This window comes from Oryctolagus cuniculus, chromosome 3 (genome assembly GCF_051225735.1).
Source record: "Oryctolagus cuniculus isolate XC-2025 breed Fujian yellow rabbit chromosome 3, ASM5122573v1, whole genome shotgun sequence".
Classification (NCBI taxonomy): domain Eukaryota; kingdom Metazoa; phylum Chordata; class Mammalia; order Lagomorpha; family Leporidae; genus Oryctolagus; species Oryctolagus cuniculus.
In genome coordinates this window covers 39,103,648-39,127,598 of record NC_142869.1, presented here as the reverse complement: position 1 = coordinate 39,127,598, position 23,951 = coordinate 39,103,648, and the positions used below count along the sequence as shown (strand labels likewise).

Below are 23,951 nucleotides of genomic sequence, written 5' to 3'. Positions count from 1 at the left end.
TGCACATTCAAATGAATCTGTAGAGCTCCAAGATACGCCTTTTTTTTTTTTTTTTCTAAAAAAAATTTTAAAGAGTATTTGAAAGAATTACAGAGGCAAGGGGACACACAGATCTTCCATCTGCTGATTCACTGGCCAAGACAGCCAGGGCTGGGGCAGGCCAAAGCCAGGAACCAGGAGCTTCCCTCCTTGTCTCCCACATGGATGCAGGGTCCCCAGTGCTTGGGCTATCCTCTGCTGCTCCCCTAGGCACAATAGCAGGGAGCTGGATTGGAAGTAGTGCAACCCATATAGGATACCAGCATCAAAACCCACTACTCCACAATGCCAGTCCCAAAAGATATACTTTAAAAAAAGTTCCATGAGTAAATCACATGTGAGATATTGTTAGAGTACACTAAGAACTTTTTAGAGCTTTTATTAAGTCCAAAGACCAGAACACTGCCTTTCTAGACCATCCCTTTACCCTGTCCATCAATTTAACTCCATAATAGAAAATATTACTTCTAAGACAGAAATGCCTGTACTTAACAGAGGGTCAGCATTTAAAAATGAGTATTTATAGGCAACAACAATCAAACAGGCTTTTTATATTAAAGAAATACATTGGCTAGTAGTTGTAGTAAACAATATGCTGTAGGAATGGGGGTTAAAGCCACTGGGCTCTCCTTGGCATCACCAGCTCATAGAAGATCTTGTTGTAAACAAGCAGAAAGAAGGATGATGCAATCTCTGACATATTTAAAACTGGGTAAACCACAATGGGTGTGTTCCAACAAACAGTGTGTCATGTATTTGCCAGGCTTAATATAGCTACTGAGCAAATGGGTTGGCATGAATAGTTATGTCCTTAATGTGTACATCATTCAGAGGTCGATATGTCTTCTCATTTACTGGTAACTTCTCCAATTCATCTAGAGTCTCCAGACCATCTATTACCCTAAAAGAGAAACAACATAGTAAGTGAAAGTTTCCAAAGATTGAAACAGAATATCTAAATATCTAAGGCAATTAGTTTCCTTAAGAGGAAAGGACCATGTTAGAATTTTGAGTATACAAAATATTAATTTGATTTTTTGCCATAAAATTCAATAAAAATCCATTTTATGCTGTTAACAACAGCAATAGACAGAAATATTCCTACAAAAGTACCCCAAATTATATTCTCCATTTCATACAGTCACATAGAATAACTACAAATGGGGCCAATACACGTTCTTTTTTTTTTTTTTAAAGATTTGCTTATTTATTTGAAAGGCAGAGTTACACAGAGAGAAGGACGGGCAAAGAGAGAGAGAGAGAGGCCTTCCATCCACTCATTCACCCCCAAATGGCCGCAACAGCAGGAGCTGTGCCAATCCAAAACCAGGAGCCAGGAACTTCTTCCATGTCTCCCACGCAGGGCACAAGGGCGCAGGGGTCTAAGGACTTAGGCCATCTTCCATTGCTTTCCCAGGCCACAGCAAAGAACTGGATCGGAAGTGGAACAGCTGGGACTTGAACCAGTGCCCATATGGAATGCCGGCACTGCAGGCTGGGGCTTTACCCATTATATCACAGTGCCAGCCCCCAATATACTCCAATATACTTTCTTTCTCTTTTTCTTTTTTTTTTTTTTTTAAGATTTATTTATTTTTTTGAAAGTCAGAGTTACTCAGAAGAGAGGCAGAGAGAGAGAGGTCTTCCATCCAATGGTTCACTCTCCAATTGGTCACAACGGCTGGAGCTGTGCTGATCCAAAGCCAGGAGCCAGGAGCTTCTTCCAAGTCTCCCGCGTGGGTGCAGGGGCCTAAGGACCAGGGCCATCCTGTAATGCCTTCCCAGGCCATAACAGAGAGCTTGATGGGAAGTGGAGCAGTCAGGACTCGAACTGGCTCCCATATGGGATGCTGGCCCTTCAGGCCAGGGCGTTAACCCGCTGAGCCACAGCAACCCCCCCCATATACTTTCATAACAATTCTGACACCAAATGTGTTGGTTCTCTCAATTCTTCACTTATGAGTGCCCTAAAATGTAATATTCTGACACTACCTACTTGGAGTTGATGCAGGCCTCACAGGCAAGGCCCACAAGTCTGCCCCCCTACCACAGGTGCCAGTTCTAAGTCCCAGGTAGTGACCTCACCTGGCCACAAATCAGGGGTTCCCATGATCCCTTTCTTGCATCCCATAGTTTGCTACACTGGTTCGCAGAATTCAGGAAACTATTTACTATTATGGTTCATTAGAGAGGATATAACCAGGAATAGCCAAAGAGATTCATAGGGCAAAGTGTAGAGCAGGTGCTCGGAGCGTCCATGCTGTCTCCCTCTAGGCCACCCTCCTAAATCCGCCAGTCTGGAGCTCCTAACCCTGTTTAGGGTTTTTATGGATGTTCTATCACAAAGCAATTTAAGTCACTGGTCATTGGTGATTGAACTCAAATCTCCACAGAGATGGAGTGGTGAGAGTGATAGGATTAGGAGTTCCAACCCTCAAATCATGTGGTTTATTCCTCTGGCAACCCTTCTGCTTTCAAGAGCCCACCAAGAGTCATCCTATTAGCATACTCAGGTGTGGTTGAGAGGGGTTTATTATGACCAGCAAAGTACTTGTCTAATCCTATCACCAGAAAATTCCAAAGGTTTTAGAAGCTCATTTCTAGGAACTAAAGATAAAGACCAGGGGCTGGCGCTGTGGCACAGCAGGTTAACACCCTGGCCTGAAGCGCTGGCATTCCATGTGGATGCCGGTTCTAGTCCCGGCTGCTCCTCTTCCCATCCAGCTCTCTGCTATGGCCTGGGAAAGCAGGAGAAGATGCCTTAAAATACTTAAAATGCATGTTTTGGACATTTGAGTCTAAAAAAAGGTGGTTTTTTAGATTATATTTCCTGGTACAACTCAGATTAATTTTCAAGATTTACCATATGTACTTAAAAAAAAACAAAGATAACAATTTTAATTTACTTTGCATTTCCACTAAAAGAATGTGTTAAAAAAGAATATAGAAAAGAATGCTTGGGGGGCCAGTGCTGTGGCATAATTGGAAGCCCCCTCCTGCAGTGCCGGCACTAGTTCGAGTCCTAGTTGCTCCACTTCCAATCAAGCTCTCTGCTATGGCCTGGGAAAGCAGGAGAAGATGCCCAAGTCCTTGGACCCCTGCACCCACGTGGGAGACATGGAAGAAGCCCCTGGCTCCTGGCTTTGGATTGGCCCAGCTCTGGCTATTATGGCCATCTGGGGAGTGAACCAGCAGATGGAAGACCTCTCTCTCTGCCTCTGCCTCTCTGTAACTCAACCTTTCAAATAATAAATAAATCTTAAAAAAAAAAATGCTTGGAAGGGGTATCAGCAGCAATAACCACAATGACCCAAATGTTTTGATTTTATTTCTAAATGTAGGGCAACTAAAGTCTTTAAACTGTAAGTGTTACAGGGTTTTCTACCATCAAGTCAATGAGAGAAACAGAGGATATAAGTACACAGTTCTCACGCGAAAAAAGGCCAGGCAGAGCTGAGGCAGCTTAAGTCTGCTCAAGTATCTAGGACATGAGCCCCTTGGAGAATGAGCAAGAAATTACAGACCATGTTCCCAAAACGTATTTGCATATCCACACAACATACAACTGTAAGGAATTTATGAAGCTAAAGTTAGGAATCCTCATTCTGAAGTGGGCATTTGGCACAGTGGTTAAGCTGTCAGTTGGGATACCCACATCCCATCCTGGCTCTGCTCCTATTCCTAACTTCCTGCTAATGCACACCCTGAGAGGCAGCATGTGACGGCTCAGCTACTTGGGTCCAGGTCCCTGCAACCCATGTGGGAGATCCAGGTTGAGTTCCTGGCTTCCAGCCTCAATCTGACCCAGTCTTAACCACTGTGGGCATTTGGGGAGTGAACCAGCAATTGCGAACTAATTCTGTCTGCATTTCAAATAAAGGAAAAAAAAAATTTTTGTTTTAAACACTACAATTTTGTCACAAATCCAATAAGATAAGTCCTGGCAATTAATCAATAATTGATCAATAATTCTGAATGATGACTTAAAGAGAAAACTAAAGGAAAGGATCCTGGGTTGTTTATACACACACAGATTACTAGATCCTCTAGTACTTTGATAATTTCATCGATTACCACTAATGTATAAATTAGAAATCCTTTTTTCATAGACATTTATTTCCTAGTTCTGTAGAAATAGGTCCTATTGGATGTTCTTTATTGTTTAATAATATACTTGTGGACTAAAAGATAAGAGTGCTGTATAACATCAGCACATTACATCAAACTAGCATATTTGCCTTTATTGTGTTTGTCATTAGCCTAAATAGAAAGGTCTTTAAAACTGATTTTTTGTCTTGTTTTGTTTTTTTCTCTACAGATGTGTGAGGTAGGAAAACGAGGCTGCTCAGCTCTTGCAGTCCCGACGATGGCCTCAAGAGGGCTAATCTCGGCCTCCAGCCCTGGCTGGGGAGAAGAGGGACCCCCACAGCCCCACGGGAGACAGGCCCAAAAGTTGATTTTTTTTGAGGGGCTGATGTTGTGGCATAGAGGATAAAGCTGCTGCCTGCAAAGCTGGCATCCCATATGGACACTGGTTCCTTTTCTGGCTGCTCTGCTTCTGATCCACCTCCCTGCTAAGGGGCCTACGAAAGTAGCAGAGGATGGCCCAAGTCCTTGGGCCCCTGCTAAAGCTCCTGGTTCCTGGCTTTGGATCAGCCCAGCTCTAGCCACTGTGGTCATTTGGGGAGGGAACCGAAAGATGGAAGACCTCTTTCTCTTTCTCTCTCTCTCTCTAACTCTGCCTTTCAAATAATTAAATCTTTAAATTAAAAAAAAAAAAGCATTTGAATGCATTTGCATTTTGTTTGGTCTTATATTCATTCAATAAAATATTTAATTAGTGTTAAGTGTGAACTAGCCCTAGCAAGTAATCATAGGTTGGATTTTAAATTGCCAGTGAAATTGCCATATTGCAGATATCTCTTTTTTTTTCTTTTAAAGATTTATTTATTTGTTTAAAGAGTTATAGAGATATATAGATAGATCTTTCATCTGCTCATTAACTCCCCATATGGCCACAACAGCTAGGGCTGGGCCAGGTAGAAACCAGGAGGCAGGAGCTTCTTCAGGGTCTCCCCTGTGGGTAGCAGGGGTCCAAGGCCCAAGCACTTGGGCCATCTTCCTCTGCTTTTCCTAGGCCATTAGCAAGGAGCTGGATAGGAAGTGGACCAGCTGAGACGTGAACTGGTGCCCGTAAGGGATGCTGGAATTGCAGGCAGCAGCTTTACCTGTTATGTCAAAATGCTGGCCCATGCAGATGTCTGAATGAACTTTTTTTTTTTAAGATTTATTTTTATTTATTTGAAAGACAGAATTACAGGAGCTGGTGCCGTGGCTCACTTGGTTGATCCTCCACCTGCGGTGCCAGTATCCCATATGGGCACCGGGTTCTAGTTCCGGTTGCTCCTCTTCCAGTCCAGCTCTCTGCTGTGGCCCTGGAAGGCAGTGGAGGATGGCCCCCAAGTGCTTGGGCCCTGCACCCACATGGGAGACCAGGAGGAAGCACCTGGCTCCTGGCTTCGGATCGGCACAGCACGCTGGCTGTAGCGGCCATTTGGAGGGTGAACCAACAGAAGGAAGGCCTTTCTCTCTGTCTCTCTCACTGTCTAACTCTGCCTGTCAAATTAAAAAAAAAAAGAAAAGAAAAGAAAAAGAAAAAGAAAAAGAAATAGTTACAGAGAGGTAGAGGTAGAGACAGAGAGATAGAGGTCTACCATCCACTGGTTCACTCGCCAGATGGCTACAATGGCCAGAACTGTGCTGATCCGAAGCCAGGAGCCAGGAGCTTCTTCCAGGTCTGCCATGTGGGTACAGGGGTCCAAGGACTTGGGCCATCTTCTACTGCTTTCCCAGACCATAGCAGAGAGCTGGATCGGAAGTAGAGCAGCCGGGTCTTGAACCAGCACCCAAATGGGATGCCGGTGCTTCAGGCCAGGGCTTTAACCTACTACGCCACAGTGTCGGTCCCTTAATGAACTTTCAATGTTAAATAAATTGGATGTTCACTTATAAAAAATGTAGAGACATGTATATGGAATAAAAAAGTTGTAAGCTAAATATATTTTCCTTCATTTAAAAGATGTTTATTTTCATCTACTTGAAAGGCACAGCGACAGAGAATGAGAGAAAGAGAGACAAGGAGAGACAGCGAGTGCACAGTCTCCCATCTGTTTGTTCACTTCCCAAATACAAAATAGCCAGGGCTGAACAAGACTGAAGCTAGGAACCAGGAATTCAATCTGGGTCTCCCCTCTGAGTGGCAGGGACCGGTGTATCTAAGCCATCACCTGCTACCACCCAGGGCACACATTAGCAGAGAGCTGGATCAGAAGCAGAGCTAATCAATTCACAATAGCTAAGACATGGAATCAACCTAAATGTCCATCAACAGAAGACTGGATAAAGAAATTATGGGATATGTACTCTATGGAATACTACCTAGTGGTAAAAAAAAGAATGAAATCGGTCATTTGCAACAAAGTGGAGGAAAACATCATGCTGAGTGAAATAAGCCAGTCCCAGAGGGACAAATATCATATGTTCTCCCTGATCGGTGACAACTAACCGAGCACCAAAAAGGAAACCTGTTGAAGTGAAAAGGACACTATGAGAAGCAATGACTTGATCAGGAACGGCTTACTATTTTATTCTTTTTAGTATTTTCGTTTTCTACTTAATACCATTGGTTGAACTCTTTTTTTTTTTTTTTTTTGACAGGCAGAGTAGACAGTGAGAGAGAGAGAGAGAGACAGAGAGAAAGGTCTTCCTTTTGCTGTTGGTTCACCCTCCAATGGCCGCCACAGCTGGCGCGCTGCGGCCGGCGCATCACACTGATCCGAAGCCAGGAGCCAGGTGCTTCTCCTGGTCTCCCATGGGGTGCAGGGCCCAAGCACTTGGGCCATCCTCCACTGCACTCCCTGGCCACAGCAGAGAGCTGGCCTGGAAGAGGGGCAACCGGGACAGAACCCAGGGTGCCGGCGCCGCAGGCAGAGGATTAGCCTACTGAGCTGTGGTGCCAGCCTGGTTGAACTCTTAACACAGAATTATTCTCAAGCATTTAGATCCAATTGAAAATTGATCCCTGATAAAAATAAGAGTGGGAATAAGAGAGGGAGGAGATTTACAGTTCAGCAATGTTCCCTCAGACTTACCCCTAAGGGTAAAGCTAAAAAATTCCATGGGATTCCAAATCCCATTAAGTTGGCAGGTACCAATGCCATCTTACTAGTTAAAGTGATCAGTTTAAGTTCATAGCTGATCATAAAGATAGGATTAAGTGTCAAAGGGATCACATAAATAAGACCAAGTGTCTGTCTGCTAATAATAATTGATAGAATTAAAAAGGAGAGAATGATCCAACATGGGAAGCAGGACACACAGCAGACTCATAGAATGACAAGTGCCCTAAACAGCACTCTGGCTCAGAATCAGCTCTTAAGGCATTCAGATCTGGCTAAAAAGCCTATGACAGAATTTCAGGCATGGAAAGCCAAGACACTGTAGCAAAAAATGGCCTACATGAAAGATCTCTGTGAGTGAGATCCCAGTGGAAAGAAGTGGCCATCAAAGAAGGAGGTAGGTACCTTTCTCTGAAGGGAGGAGAGAACTTCCACTTTGATTATGACCCTTTCTAAATATTGATGGAGTTTGTGGACTCAAGAGGTTTCCGTAGCCTTGGTAGCTCATGACAAGAGCCTCAGGTGATCACTGACATCATAAATAAGAGTGTCAATTGTTAAATCAACAACAGGAGTCACTGTGCACTTGCTCCCCATGTAGGACCTCTGTCCTTAATGAGTTGTACTATGAGAATTAATGATAAAACTAGTCTTCAAACAGTACTTTATACTTTGTGTGTCTATGTGGGTGCAAACTTAAAATCTTAGTATAGAGTTGATCTTCTGTATATAAAGATAATTAAAAATGAATCTTAATGAAGAATGTGATGGGAGAGGGAGTAGGAGGTGGGATGGTTTGGGGGTGGGAGAGCGGGTATGAGGGGAAGAACCGCTATAATACAAAAGTTGTACTTAAGAAATTTATATTTATTAAATAAAAGCTTTCTATAAAAAAATAGAAGCAGAGCTGAGATTTGAACCCAGGAAATCCAATATGGGATATAGGAGTACCACGTGGTGCCAAGCACCCACACCTTCCGTGGTTTATTGAGCATGATAAATTATTTGTTGAATGAACAGATTTACTTCCCATTGATTTATAAAAACAACTTCCAGGTATAATGCTTATATTAGATAATGTGGCAGCACCTCCCTAGAATACACCCTCTTTCTCAGGGAAACTTTGATTTTATCAAAGATGACAGTGTGCCAGGCTGGGAAAAAAAAATCCTATTCTTTTTTGTAGGAAAGGCATGGCCACATATCTAAATTCTGGGTCGTCCAGGAAAGTTCTTTAAAAAGGAGCTGACTCAGCTGGTAGGCTACTTCTGTGCTTCCTCTTCCTGTGTGGCTGGCACACAGATGTTTTGGCTGCAGCAGTGCTGTCCATATTATGCCTATGAAGTAAGCCCAAGAGGATAGCTAATGATGGTTGGAAAGAAAGACACAAGTGCCTAGAACATTGGTGACATAATGGAAACACTAAGCCAGGCCACCTTGTTTGAAAAGGTATGTTAATTGCTGTGAACCGCTATTCTTAATGAAAACAGATACATTACTGTTAACTTACAGAACAATCCTGGAAAAAAAAATTATTGGTTCTTCTTTCACAAAATAAAAACGGGGCTCAGAGAGGTTGTAACTTTCCCAAGGTCACAGGCCAACAAGGGGTAGACTTAGACTTCAGGTATATTTAGCTCTCATATCATTCTTTCCAGTATTTGTTATGCTGCTATGCTAACCATGCCTATGTACCCCTTGCACTGAAATTCTAAGAAAAACCATAACCAGGGCAGGTTTTTGGCCCGATGACTCAGATGCTTCTGGAACACCCACATCTCATGTCAGTGCCTAGGTTTGTGTCCCGGCTCTGTTTCTAATTACAGCTTTCTGTTGATGTACACCCTGGGAGGAAGCAGATGATGGCTCAGGTAATTGGGTCTCCACCACTCATGAAGGAGACTGGGATGTAGTTCCTAGCTCCTGGCTTCAGCTTGGTCTAGCTCCAGCTATTGTGGATATTTGGGGAATAAACCAGTGGATGAATGATCTTTTTCTGTCTTGTCTCTATCTTTCAAATAAATAAAAATTAGTAAAAAAGTTAAAAAAAAAAAAACACCTCGAATACTCACTTCCCAAATACTGTATACTTCATGTCCAAATGTGGCTGCTTGCCATAGGTGATGAAGAACTGAGATCCATTGGTATTTGGACCATTATTGGCCATAGACACAACACCTCTAACATTGTGCTGAAAAAGAACAAAGTGTTGACCCATGTTATTATATAAATATTCCAACTATTGAGTCAAGAAATGTACTTTTTATCCTTCCAATATTTAAGAGAACAAGGAGACACTTAACCAGTTTCTCCTTACTTGGGTTAATCCAGATGTTCAGTTTCTATATAATCCGTATCCTTGAAAACCTGTAAAAACTTGTTTATAAATCAAAGCACATTCCCAAATTAATTTCACTTGTACTTTGGAAAAGTATAGCCATAAGCAGTTTAGTAATGCCAATGCATAACAGAAATAATTCTTACATTTACATTAAGGAATAATGAGCTGGCATGAAACAATAAGGCAGCCAACAAAACCAGAATCCCTCTAATCTCTTCACATGTACTGAACTCACTGGCTTTATCTGAAATCGAAGCGAGGTTAGTTCAGGGTCTACACATAATTCACATGCTCACAAGGGTCTTGCAGACAGTAAGCTGACCATTGGAAAGAATGTAAACATTGGGGAGAGATGGAGTCTGGAAAAATGAATAGCCTATCTCTTGCCTAATGGCGTTAACTTTTTTTTTTAATTGATGACCAAAGAGAATGAATCTGTGGGTCTTCCATTCATGGACAGTCAACTCACAATCCCAGGCCTGGATGAGCTAATCAATCTATAATATCACGGTACTATTTGTGTTCAGGAATGAAAAGGACATTACTGGTAAGACTGAAGATATGACTAAGAATTATGCTATTCGGAGGTGCCCAATTATAAAATATACCGTAAGTAACTCCAATGATTACCCTGTCTTTAGCTATTCATCTGGTAACACTGATTAAATAAGTCCTAGAGATACAACTACATCAAAATATTAATACTTTATTTTCTCCCTAAAAGGTGATTACCTATCAAAGTAATATCAGATAAAACTTTTAAAAAGACTTATTTATTTATTTGAAAGGCAGAGTGACAGGGAGGGAGGGACAGAGAGATCTTCATTAGTTGGTTCATTCCCCAAATGGTCATCAATGACCCAGGTGGGGCCAGACCAAACCCAGGAACCTGGAGATCCATTCAGGTCTCCCACAGAATGATAGGTCCCAAGCACTTGAGCCATCTTCCTCTGCCTTCCCAGGCACATTAGCGGGGAACTGGATCAGAAGCAGAACAGCATTCTGAAATAGAATGCCAGCATTTCATGTGGTGGCTTAATCCATTATGCCACAATGCTGGCCCCTTAGCCTTTTTTTTTTTAAAGATTTATTTATTTGAGAGGCAGAGTTAGGGAGATGGAGAGACAAAGAGAAAGGGAGTGATCTTCCATCTGCTGGTTCACTCCCCAAGTGACTGCAATGGCAAAGGCTGCGCCAGACCAAAGCATCTTCTGGGTCTCCTACATTGGTGCAGGGGCCCAACCAGTTGGGTCATTCCCTACTGCCTTCCCGGGTGCATTAGCATGGAGCTGGATCAGAAATGGAGCAGCCAGGACAGGAACCAGCACCCATATGGGGTGCCCGAATTGCAGGCAGCGGTTTTACCCATTGTACCACAATGCCGCCCCTATATTTCTTTTAAAAAAAGTTTTAGGGACATATTTGGAAGGCAGGAAGACAGAGAAACAGAAAGACAGAGAGATCTGCCATCTGCTGGTTCATTCCCCAGATGCCTGCAGTAGCCAGAGCTAAGCCAGGCTAAAGCTAGGAGCCAGGAACTCAATCCAAGTCTTCCATGTGGGTGGCAGGGACCTAAAGACTTAAGCCATCACCTGCTGCTTCCCAGGGAGCACACTCAGGAAGCTGGGTTTGAAAAAGGAGTCAGAATTTGAACTCAGGGATTCTGACACAAGACACATGCATCCCAGGCAGAATTTTAGCTGCTAAGCCAAATGCCCACCCCTAGATATATTTCTAATACACGTACCATTTCTAAGTTAATAAAATAAGCATCTATTGATGTATTTTCCAGTCTTAAGAGCTAGAATCTCCAAATCGCCACATATGCCTATGTGCTCCTCCCCATTTCTTCAGTCTCTGCAAGAGGTAACCCCATGTTTCCACGAGCAAACAATATATTGTTTGCTTTTGCTAGTTTCTGGACCCTAAAACATTGTATAATACAATCTTGGTTTTCTGGGATGTGCTTTTCACATTTAACATTGTTACATTTCTCAGATTTATACAGGGTCCAGGCGTTTGGCACGGTGGCTACAATGTCCTTTGGGATACCTAAATTCCATACTGAGATCCCTGAGCTTGATCCTCAGCTCTGCTTCTGGTTCCAGCTTCTTGCTAATGCGTACCCTGCGAGGCAGCAGATGAGGGCTCAAGTACTTGGCTCCCTGTCACCCATATGGGAGACCTAGACTGAATTCTTGGCTCTTAGCTTTGGTCTGGCCTAGCCCCAGCTATTGTGGGCATTTGTGGAGTGAACCAGCAGATGAAATGTATCTTGTTCTCTCCTGCCTTTCGAATTAAAGAAAAATAAACAAATTTTTAAAAATAAGGTTTATACATGTTTAAGCATGTTGATTTTTTAACTGCTCTGTGATTCACTATGGAATGTGCTAAAATCTATGCATTCTATAATCAATGAACATTTGGCTTATTTCTAGATTTTTGTTATTACAAATAATACAACAGGAAACGTCCTGTACTTTTCTTAGTGTACAAGTATCTCTTGGGTAAGCATCTGGGAATGCAACTGCTGGCTCAGAGGGTGGGAAGACCCAGCATACATCCTCAACCCTGGTGTAGAAGATCATGGTTTTTAACTGTACCTGCAAAGGAAAACTGGGGAACCTTAATATAGTAAAGGTCCTAATTAGTTTGCCTCTATATTTAGGTGGGTAAGACTCTTTTATTTCCACAGATGACTCTGTCATAGCCAATCACTGGTTTTCAACTGGAATATGGAAGCCATTAATTCATGTTTAAAAACTGTTCTGTTTCTTTCACTGATTTATTTGAGAAGCACTGCTCCCACCTGCTGGTTCACTCCCCAGATGCCCACAAATGGGAACATAAACTCCTGTGAACCAAATCTAATTACTTGAGCCATCCTGGTTGCCTTCCAGGGTCCACATTAACAGGAAGCTGGAGTCAGGAGCTACAGCTGAGTATCAAACCCAGGCCTTCTGATATGGCATATGGGTGTGGGGAGCAACTCGGACTAGACTGTTACTGGAATTAAGACTTATTCTGTGCATCTGCTCTCCCACAATATGGCGCTGGGAGAGGAGAAAACAGCTTCTACGCAGCTGCCTCTCGCCAACTTGAGTGATGACCTGCAGGAGCTGATCCTGCTCCTGATTGGAGGAGAGCAGCGTACTCGGCGTGTGGGTAGCAGAGTTGGGATTGGTGGAAGAGGACTATAAAGGAGGAGAGAGACAACATGCACCAGGAACACCTGAGGAACATCTGAGCAGCCCCTGAGAGAGCCGGCCGGCGGTGTGCCGCTCCCCCGCGGAAGAGGGGAAAGTGGCAGGGGGAACCGCCCTTCCACGGAGGTGGAAGGACGGTAGCCAACCCGGGAAGAACCAGCAGCAAACCCGGGGAGGGCCGAGCAGACAAAAGAACAGCGCAGGGTCCTGTGTCGTTCCTCCACGAAGAGGGGGAGCAACATAATGGTGCCGTGACTCGGATAGGAAACCTAGGCAGGGTTTAGTGTCATTCCTCCGCGAAGAGGGGGAGCGACATATGGGTATCTTTTTTTTTTTCCCCTTTTGAAATTTTTACTAATGTAAAGAGGATGTGGGCATCTTAACCAGCACCTTCACCACTAGGCCAAATGCCCTGTTCAGTTTCTAAATCAAGAAAAGGCTGAGGGGTAAGCATCTGACTTAGCAATTAAGATGCTGATTAGGATACCGGAATGCCTGGGTTTGATACCCAACTCTGGTTCCTGACTCCAGCTTCCTGCTAATGTAGACTCTGGGAGGCAGCAGGTAATGGCTCAAGTAGCTGGGTCACTGCCACCCAGGTAGGAGACCTGTACTGAGTCCCTGGCACCCAGCACTGGTCTAGCCAAGCCCAGGATGCCGCAGGCATTTGGAGGACAAAACAGTGGATGGGAGCTTTCTCTCTCTCTCTCTCTCTCTCTCTCTCTCTCTCTCTGTCTCTCACATAGATAAATAAAAATCTCAAGAAGATCCATGTGTTAGAGTGAGATTCCAGTATACATGATAGGCTATAGTTTCTCTCTGACATCATGATCTATCAAGTGTGGAAAAACTATAAAAAAGTATATTCACTTAGTAATGCTGTTATCTTTTGTTACTAAATGTATCACAGTATCTGAGTGTAACCATGTGTAATAGGTTTTTGACACTGGGGATATATACCTTAAGATATTCACTGTATTCATCTTCAAACTTCTTGCCCCAAATGCTGTTACCTCCTCTTCCAGTACCTACAAAGCAATCAGAAGTATCTAGTTAAAGTTGGAAAAGGATCCAATTCCTAAAACATAAGGTCTACCTTATTACCCTTTATAGACAAATAAAATTTGATAACAACCCCTCAGGCTTTCCCACTTTAACTTTACAGACCAGAAGAAAAAAACTTCCTACAAAAAAAAAAAATAATAACAATCCTTTTTAATACTGTTCACATTTTACAGGCAGGTGCTAATAGCCTCTGGTTAAAACATTCTTGGTCCAGGGCTGGCACTGTGCCAGCAGTGCTGGCATCGTAGTGGTCACCAAAGTTAGAGGCCCGAGTGCTTTACTTCTGATCCAGCTCTCTGCTATGGCCTGGGGAAGCAGTAGAAGATGACCCAAGGGCCGGCACCGTGGCTTCTTTGGTTAATCCTCCACCTGCAAGGCCGGCATCCCATATGGGCACCGGGTTCTAGTCCTGGTTGCTCCTCTTCCAGTCCAGCTCTCTGCTGTAGCCCGGGAAAGCAGTGGAGGATGGCCCCCAAGTGCTTTGGCCCCTGCACTGGCATGGGAGACCAGGAACACCTGGCTCCTGGCTTCAGATTGGCGCAGTGTCGGCCATGGCAACAATTTGGGGGGGGGGGTGAACCAACGGAAGGAAGACCTATCTCTCTGTCTCTCTCTCTCAATGTCTATAACTCTACCTGTCAAAAAAAAAAAAAAAAAAAAAAAAAAAAAAAAAAAAAAAAAGATGGCCCAAGTCCTTGGGCCCCTGCACCCATGTGGGAGACCTGGAAGAAGCTCATGGCTCCAGGCTTTGGATTGGCACAGCTCTGGCCGTTGTGGTCAACTAGGGAGTGAACTAGCAGATGGAAGACCTCTCTCTCTCTCTCTCTCTCTGCCTCTCCTCTTTTTGTGTAACTCTGATTTTCATATAAATAAATAAATCATTAACAAACAAACAAAAATTCTTGGTCTGAGGCAGGGGTTCAGTGCAGCAGTTAAGACAATGCTTGGAACAGCTTTATCATATGTTGGAGTCCCTAGATTCAAGTCCCCGTTCTTCTTCCCCTCTAGCTTCCTGCTAATGTGCACCCTGGGAGGCAGCAGGTGATGGCTCAAGTACTTGGGTCCCTGTCACCCATGAATGTGATCCAGGTTGAGTTACCAGCTCCTGGCTTTGTCCTGTTGCATGCCTGGCTATTATGGACATTTAGGGAGTGAACCAGTGGATAGAAGATCAATCTCTCTCTATTTGTGTCTCTGTTTCTCTCTCTCTCTCTGATTTTCTTCATCTCTCTGCCTTTCATATAAATATATTAAAAAAATTTTTTAAGTTTCTTGCTGTTGTAAGATAGCACAGTTATAAAAACTTCATTTGCTTTTATTTTTCTATAGCCAATTCCTTAGATCTTAATTCATGGAAAAACTTACCTGTTGGATCTCCTGTTTGAACCATGAAACCCTTGATGTTTCTGTGAAATATACAGCCATTGTAGTAATTACTGGCACAAAGAGCCAAGAAATTCTGAAGAGAGTAAAAAAGATGACCAAGAAATGGTGCAGCAGAAACACATTTAAGATAAAGAACCAATCGTTTATTGAGAACACCAGAGCAGTGTATCTTGCAGATACTACTTTAAATCATGTCACTTCGCTGCCTAAAACACGTCAATGGCTTTGTTCTGCTCTTGCAATAAAACACAAAATCTTCAGCAGGGTCTCACAAACCCTTACCTCTATATGCTCTGTGATTACAACACCTGCCTACTGCCTGCCCCATTAACCCCATCAATACTGCCACCATTATCCATTCCGCCCTGGGGACCATCGTACCTGCTGTTTCTATACCAGGAACATTCCTTTTATATCTTTCTACGGAGATGTCTTGATACGTTCTGTACTCACTTTAAGTATTACTTTCTCAACTAGGCCTGCCCTTGTTTTCTTCTTTTAGATACAGGATGAGCACACCTAATCCAAAAATTCAAAATCTGAAATGCTCACAAGTTTCCCAAAAGTCTATGCAAACGTTCCAAAGTTTGAAAATCTCTGAAATCTGAAACTCTTCTGGTACTAGGCATTTCAGATAAGGGCTGCTCAACCTGCAGTTCCTCTCCCATTATTCTCTGTTTTACCACCTTCTTTTCTTTAAGGCATTATCACCGTTTAGACTTCATTTTGCCACCCTGTCCATTTTCCCAAGTAGAATAGTAGTTCAATGAGGGCAAGAGTGTCTCTTATTCATCATTGTACTCATGCATATGTGGGGGTCTTCAAAACATGTAGGGAAAATATATATTATGAAAAACTGAAAAAAAGCTACGCATGGATTTTAAAACTTTTACAGCAAAATAAACTTATCTTTTCATTCCATTTCCACAAACCTTTTAAAGTACACTCATACACCTAGACCTGGCACAACAGCCTTTCACAAATAATTCTTAATGAAAGACTATATTTAGAGGAATCTTCTTTCTACCCTTGTCATTTATACAGGTGAAATAATGTACAGAACCATTCTCTTATCTAATATCTTAATGATTATGTTTCCTAAGGAAAACGAACCAACAGAAAATGATACTTGACACTCTTCTCTTTGATGACCTACTTCTGAAATGAGGAAAGATAAGTGGAAATTAGACCAGAAGTTACAATGACTAGTTTTCCTGACAATAGTTTTACAGAAAGCTTTTGAGGTGGTTCAACCTAAAAAAGGTCATCCTGCAGCATTCATTGAGTTTAATATGCAAATGATGTTACTCACCTCACACGTTTTGGGAGTCCTCTCACAGAACACTTCTATTTTAATATCACCTACATCTGTATGTAATGTCACAGACTAGGAAGGAGAGAGGTGTGAGACAAATAAGCTCTTCAAATGATTTGATGTACTACATTACTGCACAGGATGGATATTCAAGATGACAATAAAAATATAAAAAAATACTGCTTTAGATATGATCCATCTACATAACAGAGCTAAAAGATAAGATGTACTTCTTCCTCCAATTTTTTTAAAGATTTATTTATTTATTTGAAAGAGTTACAGAAAGACAGAGAAAAACGAGGAGAGGGAGTGGGGAGAGGGGAGAGAGAGAGGGAGAGGGGGAGAGAGAGAGAGAGAGAAAGAGACAGTTAGGGAGAGAGAGAGAAGAGAGATATCTTGTACCCACTGGTTTATTCCCCAGATGGCCACAACAGCCAGTGCAGGACCAGGCAGAAGGTTTAACCCAGGAGCTTCTTCCAGGTCTCCCACATGGGTGGCAGGGGTCCAGTGTTTGGGCCATCTTCCACTGCTTTCCCAGGTCATTAGCAGGGAGCTGAATTGGGTAGTGGAGCAACCAAGACTTGAACTGCTGCCTATATGGGATGCTAGTGTCACAGGTGGCAACTTTATCTGCTATGCCACAATGCCGGTCCACAAATTTCTTTTTTTTTTTTTTTTTTTTTTTTTTTTTTTGACAGGCAGAGTGGACAGTGAGAGAGAGAGACAGAGAAAGGTCTTCCTTTTGCTGTTGGTTCACCCTCCAATGGCCGCCGCGGCCGGTGCGCTGCGGCCGGCGCACCGCGCTGATCCGATGGCAGGAGCCAGGAGCCAGGTGCTTTTCCTGTTCTCCCATGGGGTGCAGGGCCCAAGCACCTGGGCCATCCTCCACTGCACTCCCTGGCCACAGCAGAGAGCTGGCCTGGAAGAGGGGCAACCGGGACAGAATCCGGCGCCCCAACCGGGACTAGAACCCGGTGTGCCGGCGCCGCTAGGCGGAGGATTAGCCTAGTGAGCCGCGGTGCTGGCCCACAAATTTATTTCAAAAGCATTTATCCAAATGATAAATTGTGATGGAAATAATTGCTATAAATTTTAATTTTTTATCAATAAAAATAATTATATTTTATTATTGATTTATATGGCAATTCAATATCAATTAATATCAATTGAAAATAATAAAAAATGACTTTTCAACATAGTTTTTACCATCTCCTTTACAGAATTTAATTCCAAGAAATGGAGCTAAAAAACAATTCCTTGTGACTGGTGTTGTGTGCAGTGAGTTAACCCACAACCTATGATGCTGGTATCCCATATGGGCACCAGTTTGAGTCCTGGCTGTTCCACTGATTCAGTTCCCTGCTAATGTGCCTGGGAAAGCAGTGGAAGATGGCCCAAGGATTTTGGGTCCTGCAGCCAACTGGGAGACCCAGATGAAGTTCTTAGCTTCTGGCTACGGCCTGGCCCAGCTGTTGCAGCCATTTGAGAAGTCAATCAGTGGATGGAAGATCTCTCTTTCTCTCATTTTCTCTCTCTGTAACTGTGTCTTTTTTTTTTTTTTTTTTTTTTTTTTTTTTTTTTTTTGACAGGTAGAGTTATAGACATTGAGAGAGAGAGACAGAGAGATAGGTCTTCCTTTTGCCATTGGTTCACCCTCCAATGGCCACCACAGCCGGCGTGCTGCGGCTGGCGTACCACACTGATCCGAAAGCAGGAGCCAGGTGCTTCTCCTGGTCTCCCATGCGGGTGCAGGGCCCAAGCACTTGGGCCATCCTCCGCTGCCTTCCCAGGCCACAGCAGAGAGCTGGCCTGGAAGAGAGGCAACTGGGACAGAATCCGGCGCCCCGACCGGGACTAGAACCCGGTGTAACGGCACAGCTAGGTGGAGGATTAGCCTAGTGAGCCGCGGCGCCAGCCTGTAACTGTGTCTTTCAAAGAAACTTTTAAAAAATTCCTGCTTTTACTAAAGACAACAAACATAAAATGTGTCAATGTTTTTATTTATTTATTTGAAACATAGAGTTACAGAGAGGGAAAGGAAGAGCAGAGAGAAAGGTCCTCTATCCGCTGGTTCACTCCCCAGATGGCCAGACTGAAGCCAGGAGCCAGGAGCTTCATCTGGGTCTCCCACGTGGGTGAGAGGCCCAAACACTTGGGCCATCTACCTCTGCTTTCCCAAGTGCATTAGCAGGGAGTTGAACTGGAATTGGAGCAGCCGGGACTCAAATTAGCACCCATGTGGATGCTGGTATTGCAGGCAGTGGTTTAACCTGCTGTGCCATGTCATCCCCTAAAAACTGGTTTAAAGTAATTCTGCTTAGCTGCTTTTAAAATTTTTTAATTAATTAATTTTTATATATTTGAAAGGCATGGAAACAGAGACCTTCCATCTTCTACATCTTCTGGTGCATTCTCCAAAGGCCTACAAAGCTGGGAATGGGCTAAGGTGAAGCAAGGAGCCCAGAATCCAGTCTAAGACTCCCATATGGATGGCAGGGAATCAACTTAGCCATTACCTGCTGCGTCCCATGCAACCATGAATAAGAATCTGGATGAGAAGTGAAGCTGGAACTGGATCCCAGGCCCTCGGATATGGGATGCCAGTGTCCCAGGCAATACTGTGCCAAGCAACCTGACATAAGTTTTAGTTTTTACTTTTTTAATTTTATGTTTTTAAATATTTATTTATTTATTTGAAAGAGTTGCAGAGAGAGAGAGATATCTCCCACCCATTGGTTCACTTCCCAGATGGCCACAATGGCCAGGGGTGGGCCAGGGCAAAACCAGAAGCCAGGAGCTTCTTCTAGGTCTCCACATGGGTGTAAGGGCCCAAACACTCAGGCCATCTTCCACTTTTCCCAGGCCATTAGCAGGGAGCTGGATAGGAGGTGGAGCAGCTGGGACACGAACCAGATGGGATGTCAGGTTTACCTCTACACCACACACTGGCCCTCAATTTTAATTTTTAAAATATGTATTTTCATCTACTTGAAAGGCGGAGAGAAAGGGGAGGGAGAGGAAGAGGAAGAGGGAGAAAGGGAGAAAGGGAGAGAGAGAGATATTAGATAGATAGATAGATAGATAGATAGATAGATAGATAGATATGGGGCAGGGAAGGGAAACAGAAGTATCTTCTACTCCCTGGTTTACTCTCCAGATGCCTACAACAGGCCAGAGCTGGGCCAGACCAAAGCCTAGAACTCCATCTGGGTCCCTCATACATGTAGTTAGGGCCTGAGCACTCAAGCCATCATCTGTTGCCTCCCAGAGTGTATTAGCAGGAAGCTGGTCTAAAATGGAGCAGCTAGGACAAGAACTGGAACTCCAAAGTTGGATGCAGGTGTCCCAATTAATAACTTAACAGGCTGTGCTATAATACCCGCCCCTTCAAATTCTCATTTTTAAAAACTATCATTCTACATTGCATGCTTCTATAACGTATAACTTCTTCACCTTGTCACTAACAGTTCTAAAAATTACTTATGAAAGATATTTATAAAAATTCTATAAAACTTACCATTTTTCTTCTTGATAGTTCCAGGGAGTTCTTTTTAACTTCTCCGAGTCTTAAGAGAAGCTCAAGAATAAGTCTATTCCCAAAAAGAAGAAAGAATTAAGGTCATTTTCCTGCTGTCTTCATTCACAGAGGCTCATCTTTATTGTAAATAAGAAAAAGCCTGGGGTGGTATCCCATGTAACAAAAATCCAGTTACAGAAGTGATGAGACCCTATGGAATGAAGCCCAGCAATCTGCTACTTCTACTCACTCTTCTCTAAGAGCCTCTTTGCAAGTCCAATAAGCCAGGTACATTCCCACCTTAGAATCCAGGCACTGGCTGGCAACACTAACACTAACACTTTCTTACAGCTAATTTCCTTACCTCTAGGTCTCTCCTCAAATGTCAAGTCTTACTTACCTCACAGCCCTATTTAAACAGCTGCAGGAGCCAGCACTGTGGCTAGTAGGTTAGGGCTCTGCCTGCTGCCTGCCATCCCATGTGGGCGCGGGTTCGAGTCCCGGCTGCTCCACTTGCAATCCAGCTCCCAGCTTGTGGTGTGGGGAAGCAGCAGAGGATGGCCCAAGCGCTTGGGCCTCTGCACCCACGTAGGAGATCGGGAGAAGGCTCCTGGCTCCCGGCTTCGGATCAGCTCAGCTCCGGCCATTGCGGCCATTTGGGGGAGCGAACCACCGAATGGAAGATTCTCTCTCTCTCTCTGCAACTGTCTTTCAAATAAATAAAAATAAACAAATGTTTAAAAATACAGTGCTCGAAACCCAGGACCTGTACTGTTTTCTCTTCCCAAATTACTTATCACTAACATACTAAACATACTAAATCCTTTCCTTACTTATTCTGCCGTTCCAACAACACATTTGCCACACAGCACGTTCACTCCAAGTGTCCCAAGAACTAACAGTGCAATACAGGGCTCAGCAAGCCCTTGAAAAAGTAAATGAAAGAATGAATGAAGTTGCCCCACACTTACCCACTTCGGTCAGCACAGCCGTTGTTAAACAGCGAAGATGCAATTGCAGAAGCCTGGACAAGTCTTTCGGTTCTCAATTACGAGTTTGGGGGCCACCGGAAGTCGGGCGCGGGACCCATTAGAGAGAGCCTTCTTACCTCCTCTTTCCTCCCTTCTTCTAATATCAAACCAAAATGACTAGCACTAGGGAAACAATGTGATTTATCCGCTAATTTGAAATTTGACGGCGAGGTGCAGCTCTGTTAACTGCACTGGAGTCCGGAGCATAACCCGGAACTACCCGCCAAACTCAGGCAGTGTTTTGGGTACGACTGTAAAACAGGAGGGACCAACTTCCGCCCTGTTCCTCGCTGCCTATCACAGAAGGCGAGGAGAGCCGGCTCGGGACGGGAAGTGGTGGCTACGGAGGTGTGCCCGGACTCGTGAGTAGTGGGCAATTTAAACCCGAAGAGAGGAGTTGTGGCAGGGTAGGAGATGACTGTTACGTGGGTGCTGCAGAAAAAGAGGGCACAAAACTGCCCTGCTGAACGAGCGCAGAGGGCAGTGGTGGGGCGGGGTTCCCGAGGACCTACACACTGTGCCTTCTGACCCTTCACTGCCTGGGAAAGGCTTGAAGTAGCACTGGAGTGAGCTGGAGACGAAGCAAGGCAGAGTCGTTTGCAGGTCGTATTGGCTAGCGATAACACAGGGGCTCTAGGACAGGCACTGTTCCTGCCTTGTGTTTAAATCTCGCCTGCGTACTACGAGCTGGGCGTTTTTATATTCGTCTTTTTACAGGGCAGAACCTCAGAAGTCAGGTACTTTGCCCGTGGTGGCACAGGTGTGGCCGAGGGCTGCGGTCTGGCCTCCGTCAGTGCAGTTCATGCAGTTCACCAGCGTCCTGGGCTGCCGCCCACTGTTCTCGCTGCCTGTGGCTCCGGGCTTGGAGCCGCCAGTTCTCTCGTGGCGGTGTTTCACCGCCTTCTTTCCAAGCGCTCTTTCACGTGTAAACGACGGAAACCCTTCGCGGTGGCACGCCGGCTTTGGAGCTGGCCAGATTTACAAGAGTTGGGAGAGTGGATTAGTGTCAGGATATGTAATTGGAGGGTGGAAGTGGTGTCAGAACCATTAGATCTTCCAAGACCTTGCGTGGTTTTGGAAAGTGGTTTTGGTTTCAAAGTTGCCCCTCTTCCAGGCCAGCTCTCTGCTGTGGCCGGGGAGTGCAGTGGAGGATGGCCCAGGTACTTGGGCCCTGCACCCCATGGGAGATCAGGAGAAGTACCTGGCTCCTGCCATCGGATCAGCGCAGTGCACCGGCCTTGACAGCCATTGGAGGGTGAACCAACGGCAAAGGAAGACCTTTCTCTCTGTCTCTCTCTCTCTCATTGTCCATTCTGCCTGTCAAATAAATAAATAAATAAAGAATGAATGTATTAACCAGGGGTGAGCATTTTGGCATAGTGGTTAGGATGCTGCTTAGGACTCTGGCATTCTATTCTGAAATGCCTGGATTCAAGCCCCAGCTTCTGATTCCAGTTCCCTGCTAATGTACCCCTGGGAGGCAGCAGTGGTGGGTCAAGTCCTTGGGTCCCTGCCACCCATGGGGGAGACCTAGATTGAGTTCTAGGCTTCTGGCTTCCATCTTGTGGTCATTTGAATAAAATATGAAAGTAAATAACAGTGTAAAAAGTAATATATTGAGTATCCACATCCTATTAAAATATTTTTGCAATAGACATTGTGAAAAAATTTATTTTTGCTATCACTGGGTTATGCTTATTCATTAAATTTATAGTTGGCTATATTTCTTGTATTTCACTGTAGTAACAAAAAGCTAATGTACACTCTGGATGACCTGTGAAGTAGGTTATAGTCTCCATTTTTTATTTTACTTTTTACAAAGTTTATTTGAAACCCAGAGTTAGAGAGAGAGAGATCTTCCATCTGCTGGTTCGTTCCCCAGATGGCCACAATGTCCTGGGCTGGGCCAGTCTGAAGCCAGGAGCTAGGAATTCCATCTGGATCTCCCATGTGGGTGGCAAAGGTCCAAGCACTTGGTCCATTTTTCACTGCTTTCTCCTGGCGCATTAGCAGGCAGCTGGATCAAAAGTGGAGCAACTAGAATTGAGGATGGCGGCCTTGCAAGAGGCAGCTTAACCCACTGTGCTGCAACGCTGGCCCCAGTCTCTGTTTTTCAGATGAGCAAACAAAAAAGCTACAAGAGGTTAAATGGCTGAGCTAAGTGGCAGAGGCAGTATTTGAACCCAGGTTAGTATGACAGCAGCTCTTTGACTCAGATGCTTTGAAGCCTCGGAGGTGCAGGCCTGAACTGTACATGTGTACTCTTCTCTGTGTTTGACTTCAGAAACTGAGCGTTGCCTGCTTGCTGTATGTTGTCATCTTGTGCACGCCTGGCCCCCTCGACGGTCCGGCTTGTCCATTCTCTGGACTGCAGTTCTTCCCGTTCCTTCATGGATCTGAAGGCGCTCATCTCCTCCTTGAATGACTTTGCATCCCTGTCTTTTGCTGAGAGTTGGGACAATGTTGGGTTGCTGGTGGAACCAAGCCCACCACATACTGTGAATACACTCTTCCTGACCAATGACTTGACTGAGCCGGTGATGGAGGAAGCTCTGCAAAAGAAGGCGGATCTCATCCTTTCCTACCATCCACCCATCTTCCTACCCATGAAGCGCATAACCTGGAAGTCCTGGAAGGAGCGCCTGGTGATCCGGGCTTTGGAGAACAGAGTTGCCATCTACTCTCCTCACACAGCCTATGACGCTGCACCCCAGGGAGTGAACAACTGGCTGTCCAAAGGGCTCGGTGAGAAGCCTCTTGTTCTTTCATATTTGATACTTTCTCTACAAATACTTTGAAATTTTAGAATGTCTTTCCAGTAGAGTTTTAATGTTTTAGGGGTAAGCAGGGTATTCTATTTTTATATACTTTGA

The 23,951-nt window shown here is 44.2% G+C and overlaps 2 protein-coding genes and 1 non-coding gene across 24 annotated transcripts in view; 1 reads left to right on the top strand and 2 right to left on the bottom strand.

Moving 5' to 3' along the window:
- Positions 1–387: 387 nt before the first annotated feature.
- On the bottom strand, positions 388–21,386 carry PPIL3 (peptidylprolyl isomerase like 3). 3 transcript variants are annotated; one of them, XM_008258946.5, is made up of 7 exons: positions 21,019–21,386; positions 20,048–20,120; positions 16,528–16,602; positions 15,195–15,288; positions 13,725–13,792; positions 9,290–9,408; positions 388–940 (listed from the first exon to the last, which is right to left on the bottom strand). In XM_008258946.5, the coding sequence occupies exons 2-7, from the start codon at positions 20,048–20,050 to the stop codon at positions 814–816; spliced, it is 486 nt and encodes a 161-aa protein (XP_008257168.1). In that variant the 5' UTR covers positions 20,051–20,120; positions 21,019–21,386; the 3' UTR covers positions 388–813. The 3 variants fall into 3 exon arrangements, with proteins under 3 accessions (XP_008257168.1, XP_089186233.1, XP_008257169.1); XM_089330107.1 differs by having other exon boundaries at positions 15,195–15,235; positions 21,019–21,309; XM_008258947.5 differs by lacking the exon at positions 16,528–16,602 and having other exon boundaries at positions 21,019–21,309.
- On the bottom strand, positions 4,356–4,486 carry LOC127491925 (small Cajal body-specific RNA 20). The gene has a single exon (XR_007920850.1).
- The window catches only part of NIF3L1 (NGG1 interacting factor 3 like 1), a 51,351-nt gene continuing 48,777 nt past the window's right edge, over positions 21,378–23,951 (top strand). For 6 of the 20 annotated variants that reach the window (XR_016231957.1, XR_016231956.1, XR_016231963.1 and 3 more), the window contains exons 1-3: positions 21,378–21,440; positions 23,182–23,265; positions 23,363–23,823. Coding sequence is in view for 11 of the 20 variants with exons in the window: in XM_017343014.4 (XP_017198503.3) it covers positions 23,388–23,823 (436 nt within the window). In the remaining 9 variants the exon portion in view is untranslated. Of the gene's footprint in view, positions 21,486–22,192; positions 23,266–23,362; positions 23,824–23,951 lie in introns of all 20 variants that reach the window. The other 14 variants (XR_016231959.1, XR_016231960.1, XR_016231958.1 and 11 more) reach the window with 7 other exon arrangements.

What these genes read in the sequence shown, in the direction of transcription:
- PPIL3 (XM_008258946.5), bottom strand. An exon ending in GGACTCCCAAAACGTGTGAG is followed by an intron (nt 15,289 to 16,527) that starts GTGAGTAACATC and finishes TACTCTCTTCAG; the next exon opens with AATTTCTTGGCTCTTTGTGC. An exon ending in TCAAACAGGAGATCCAACAG is followed by an intron (nt 13,793 to 15,194) that starts GTAAGTTTTTCC and finishes ATTGCTTTGTAG; the next exon opens with GTACTGGAAGAGGAGGTAAC.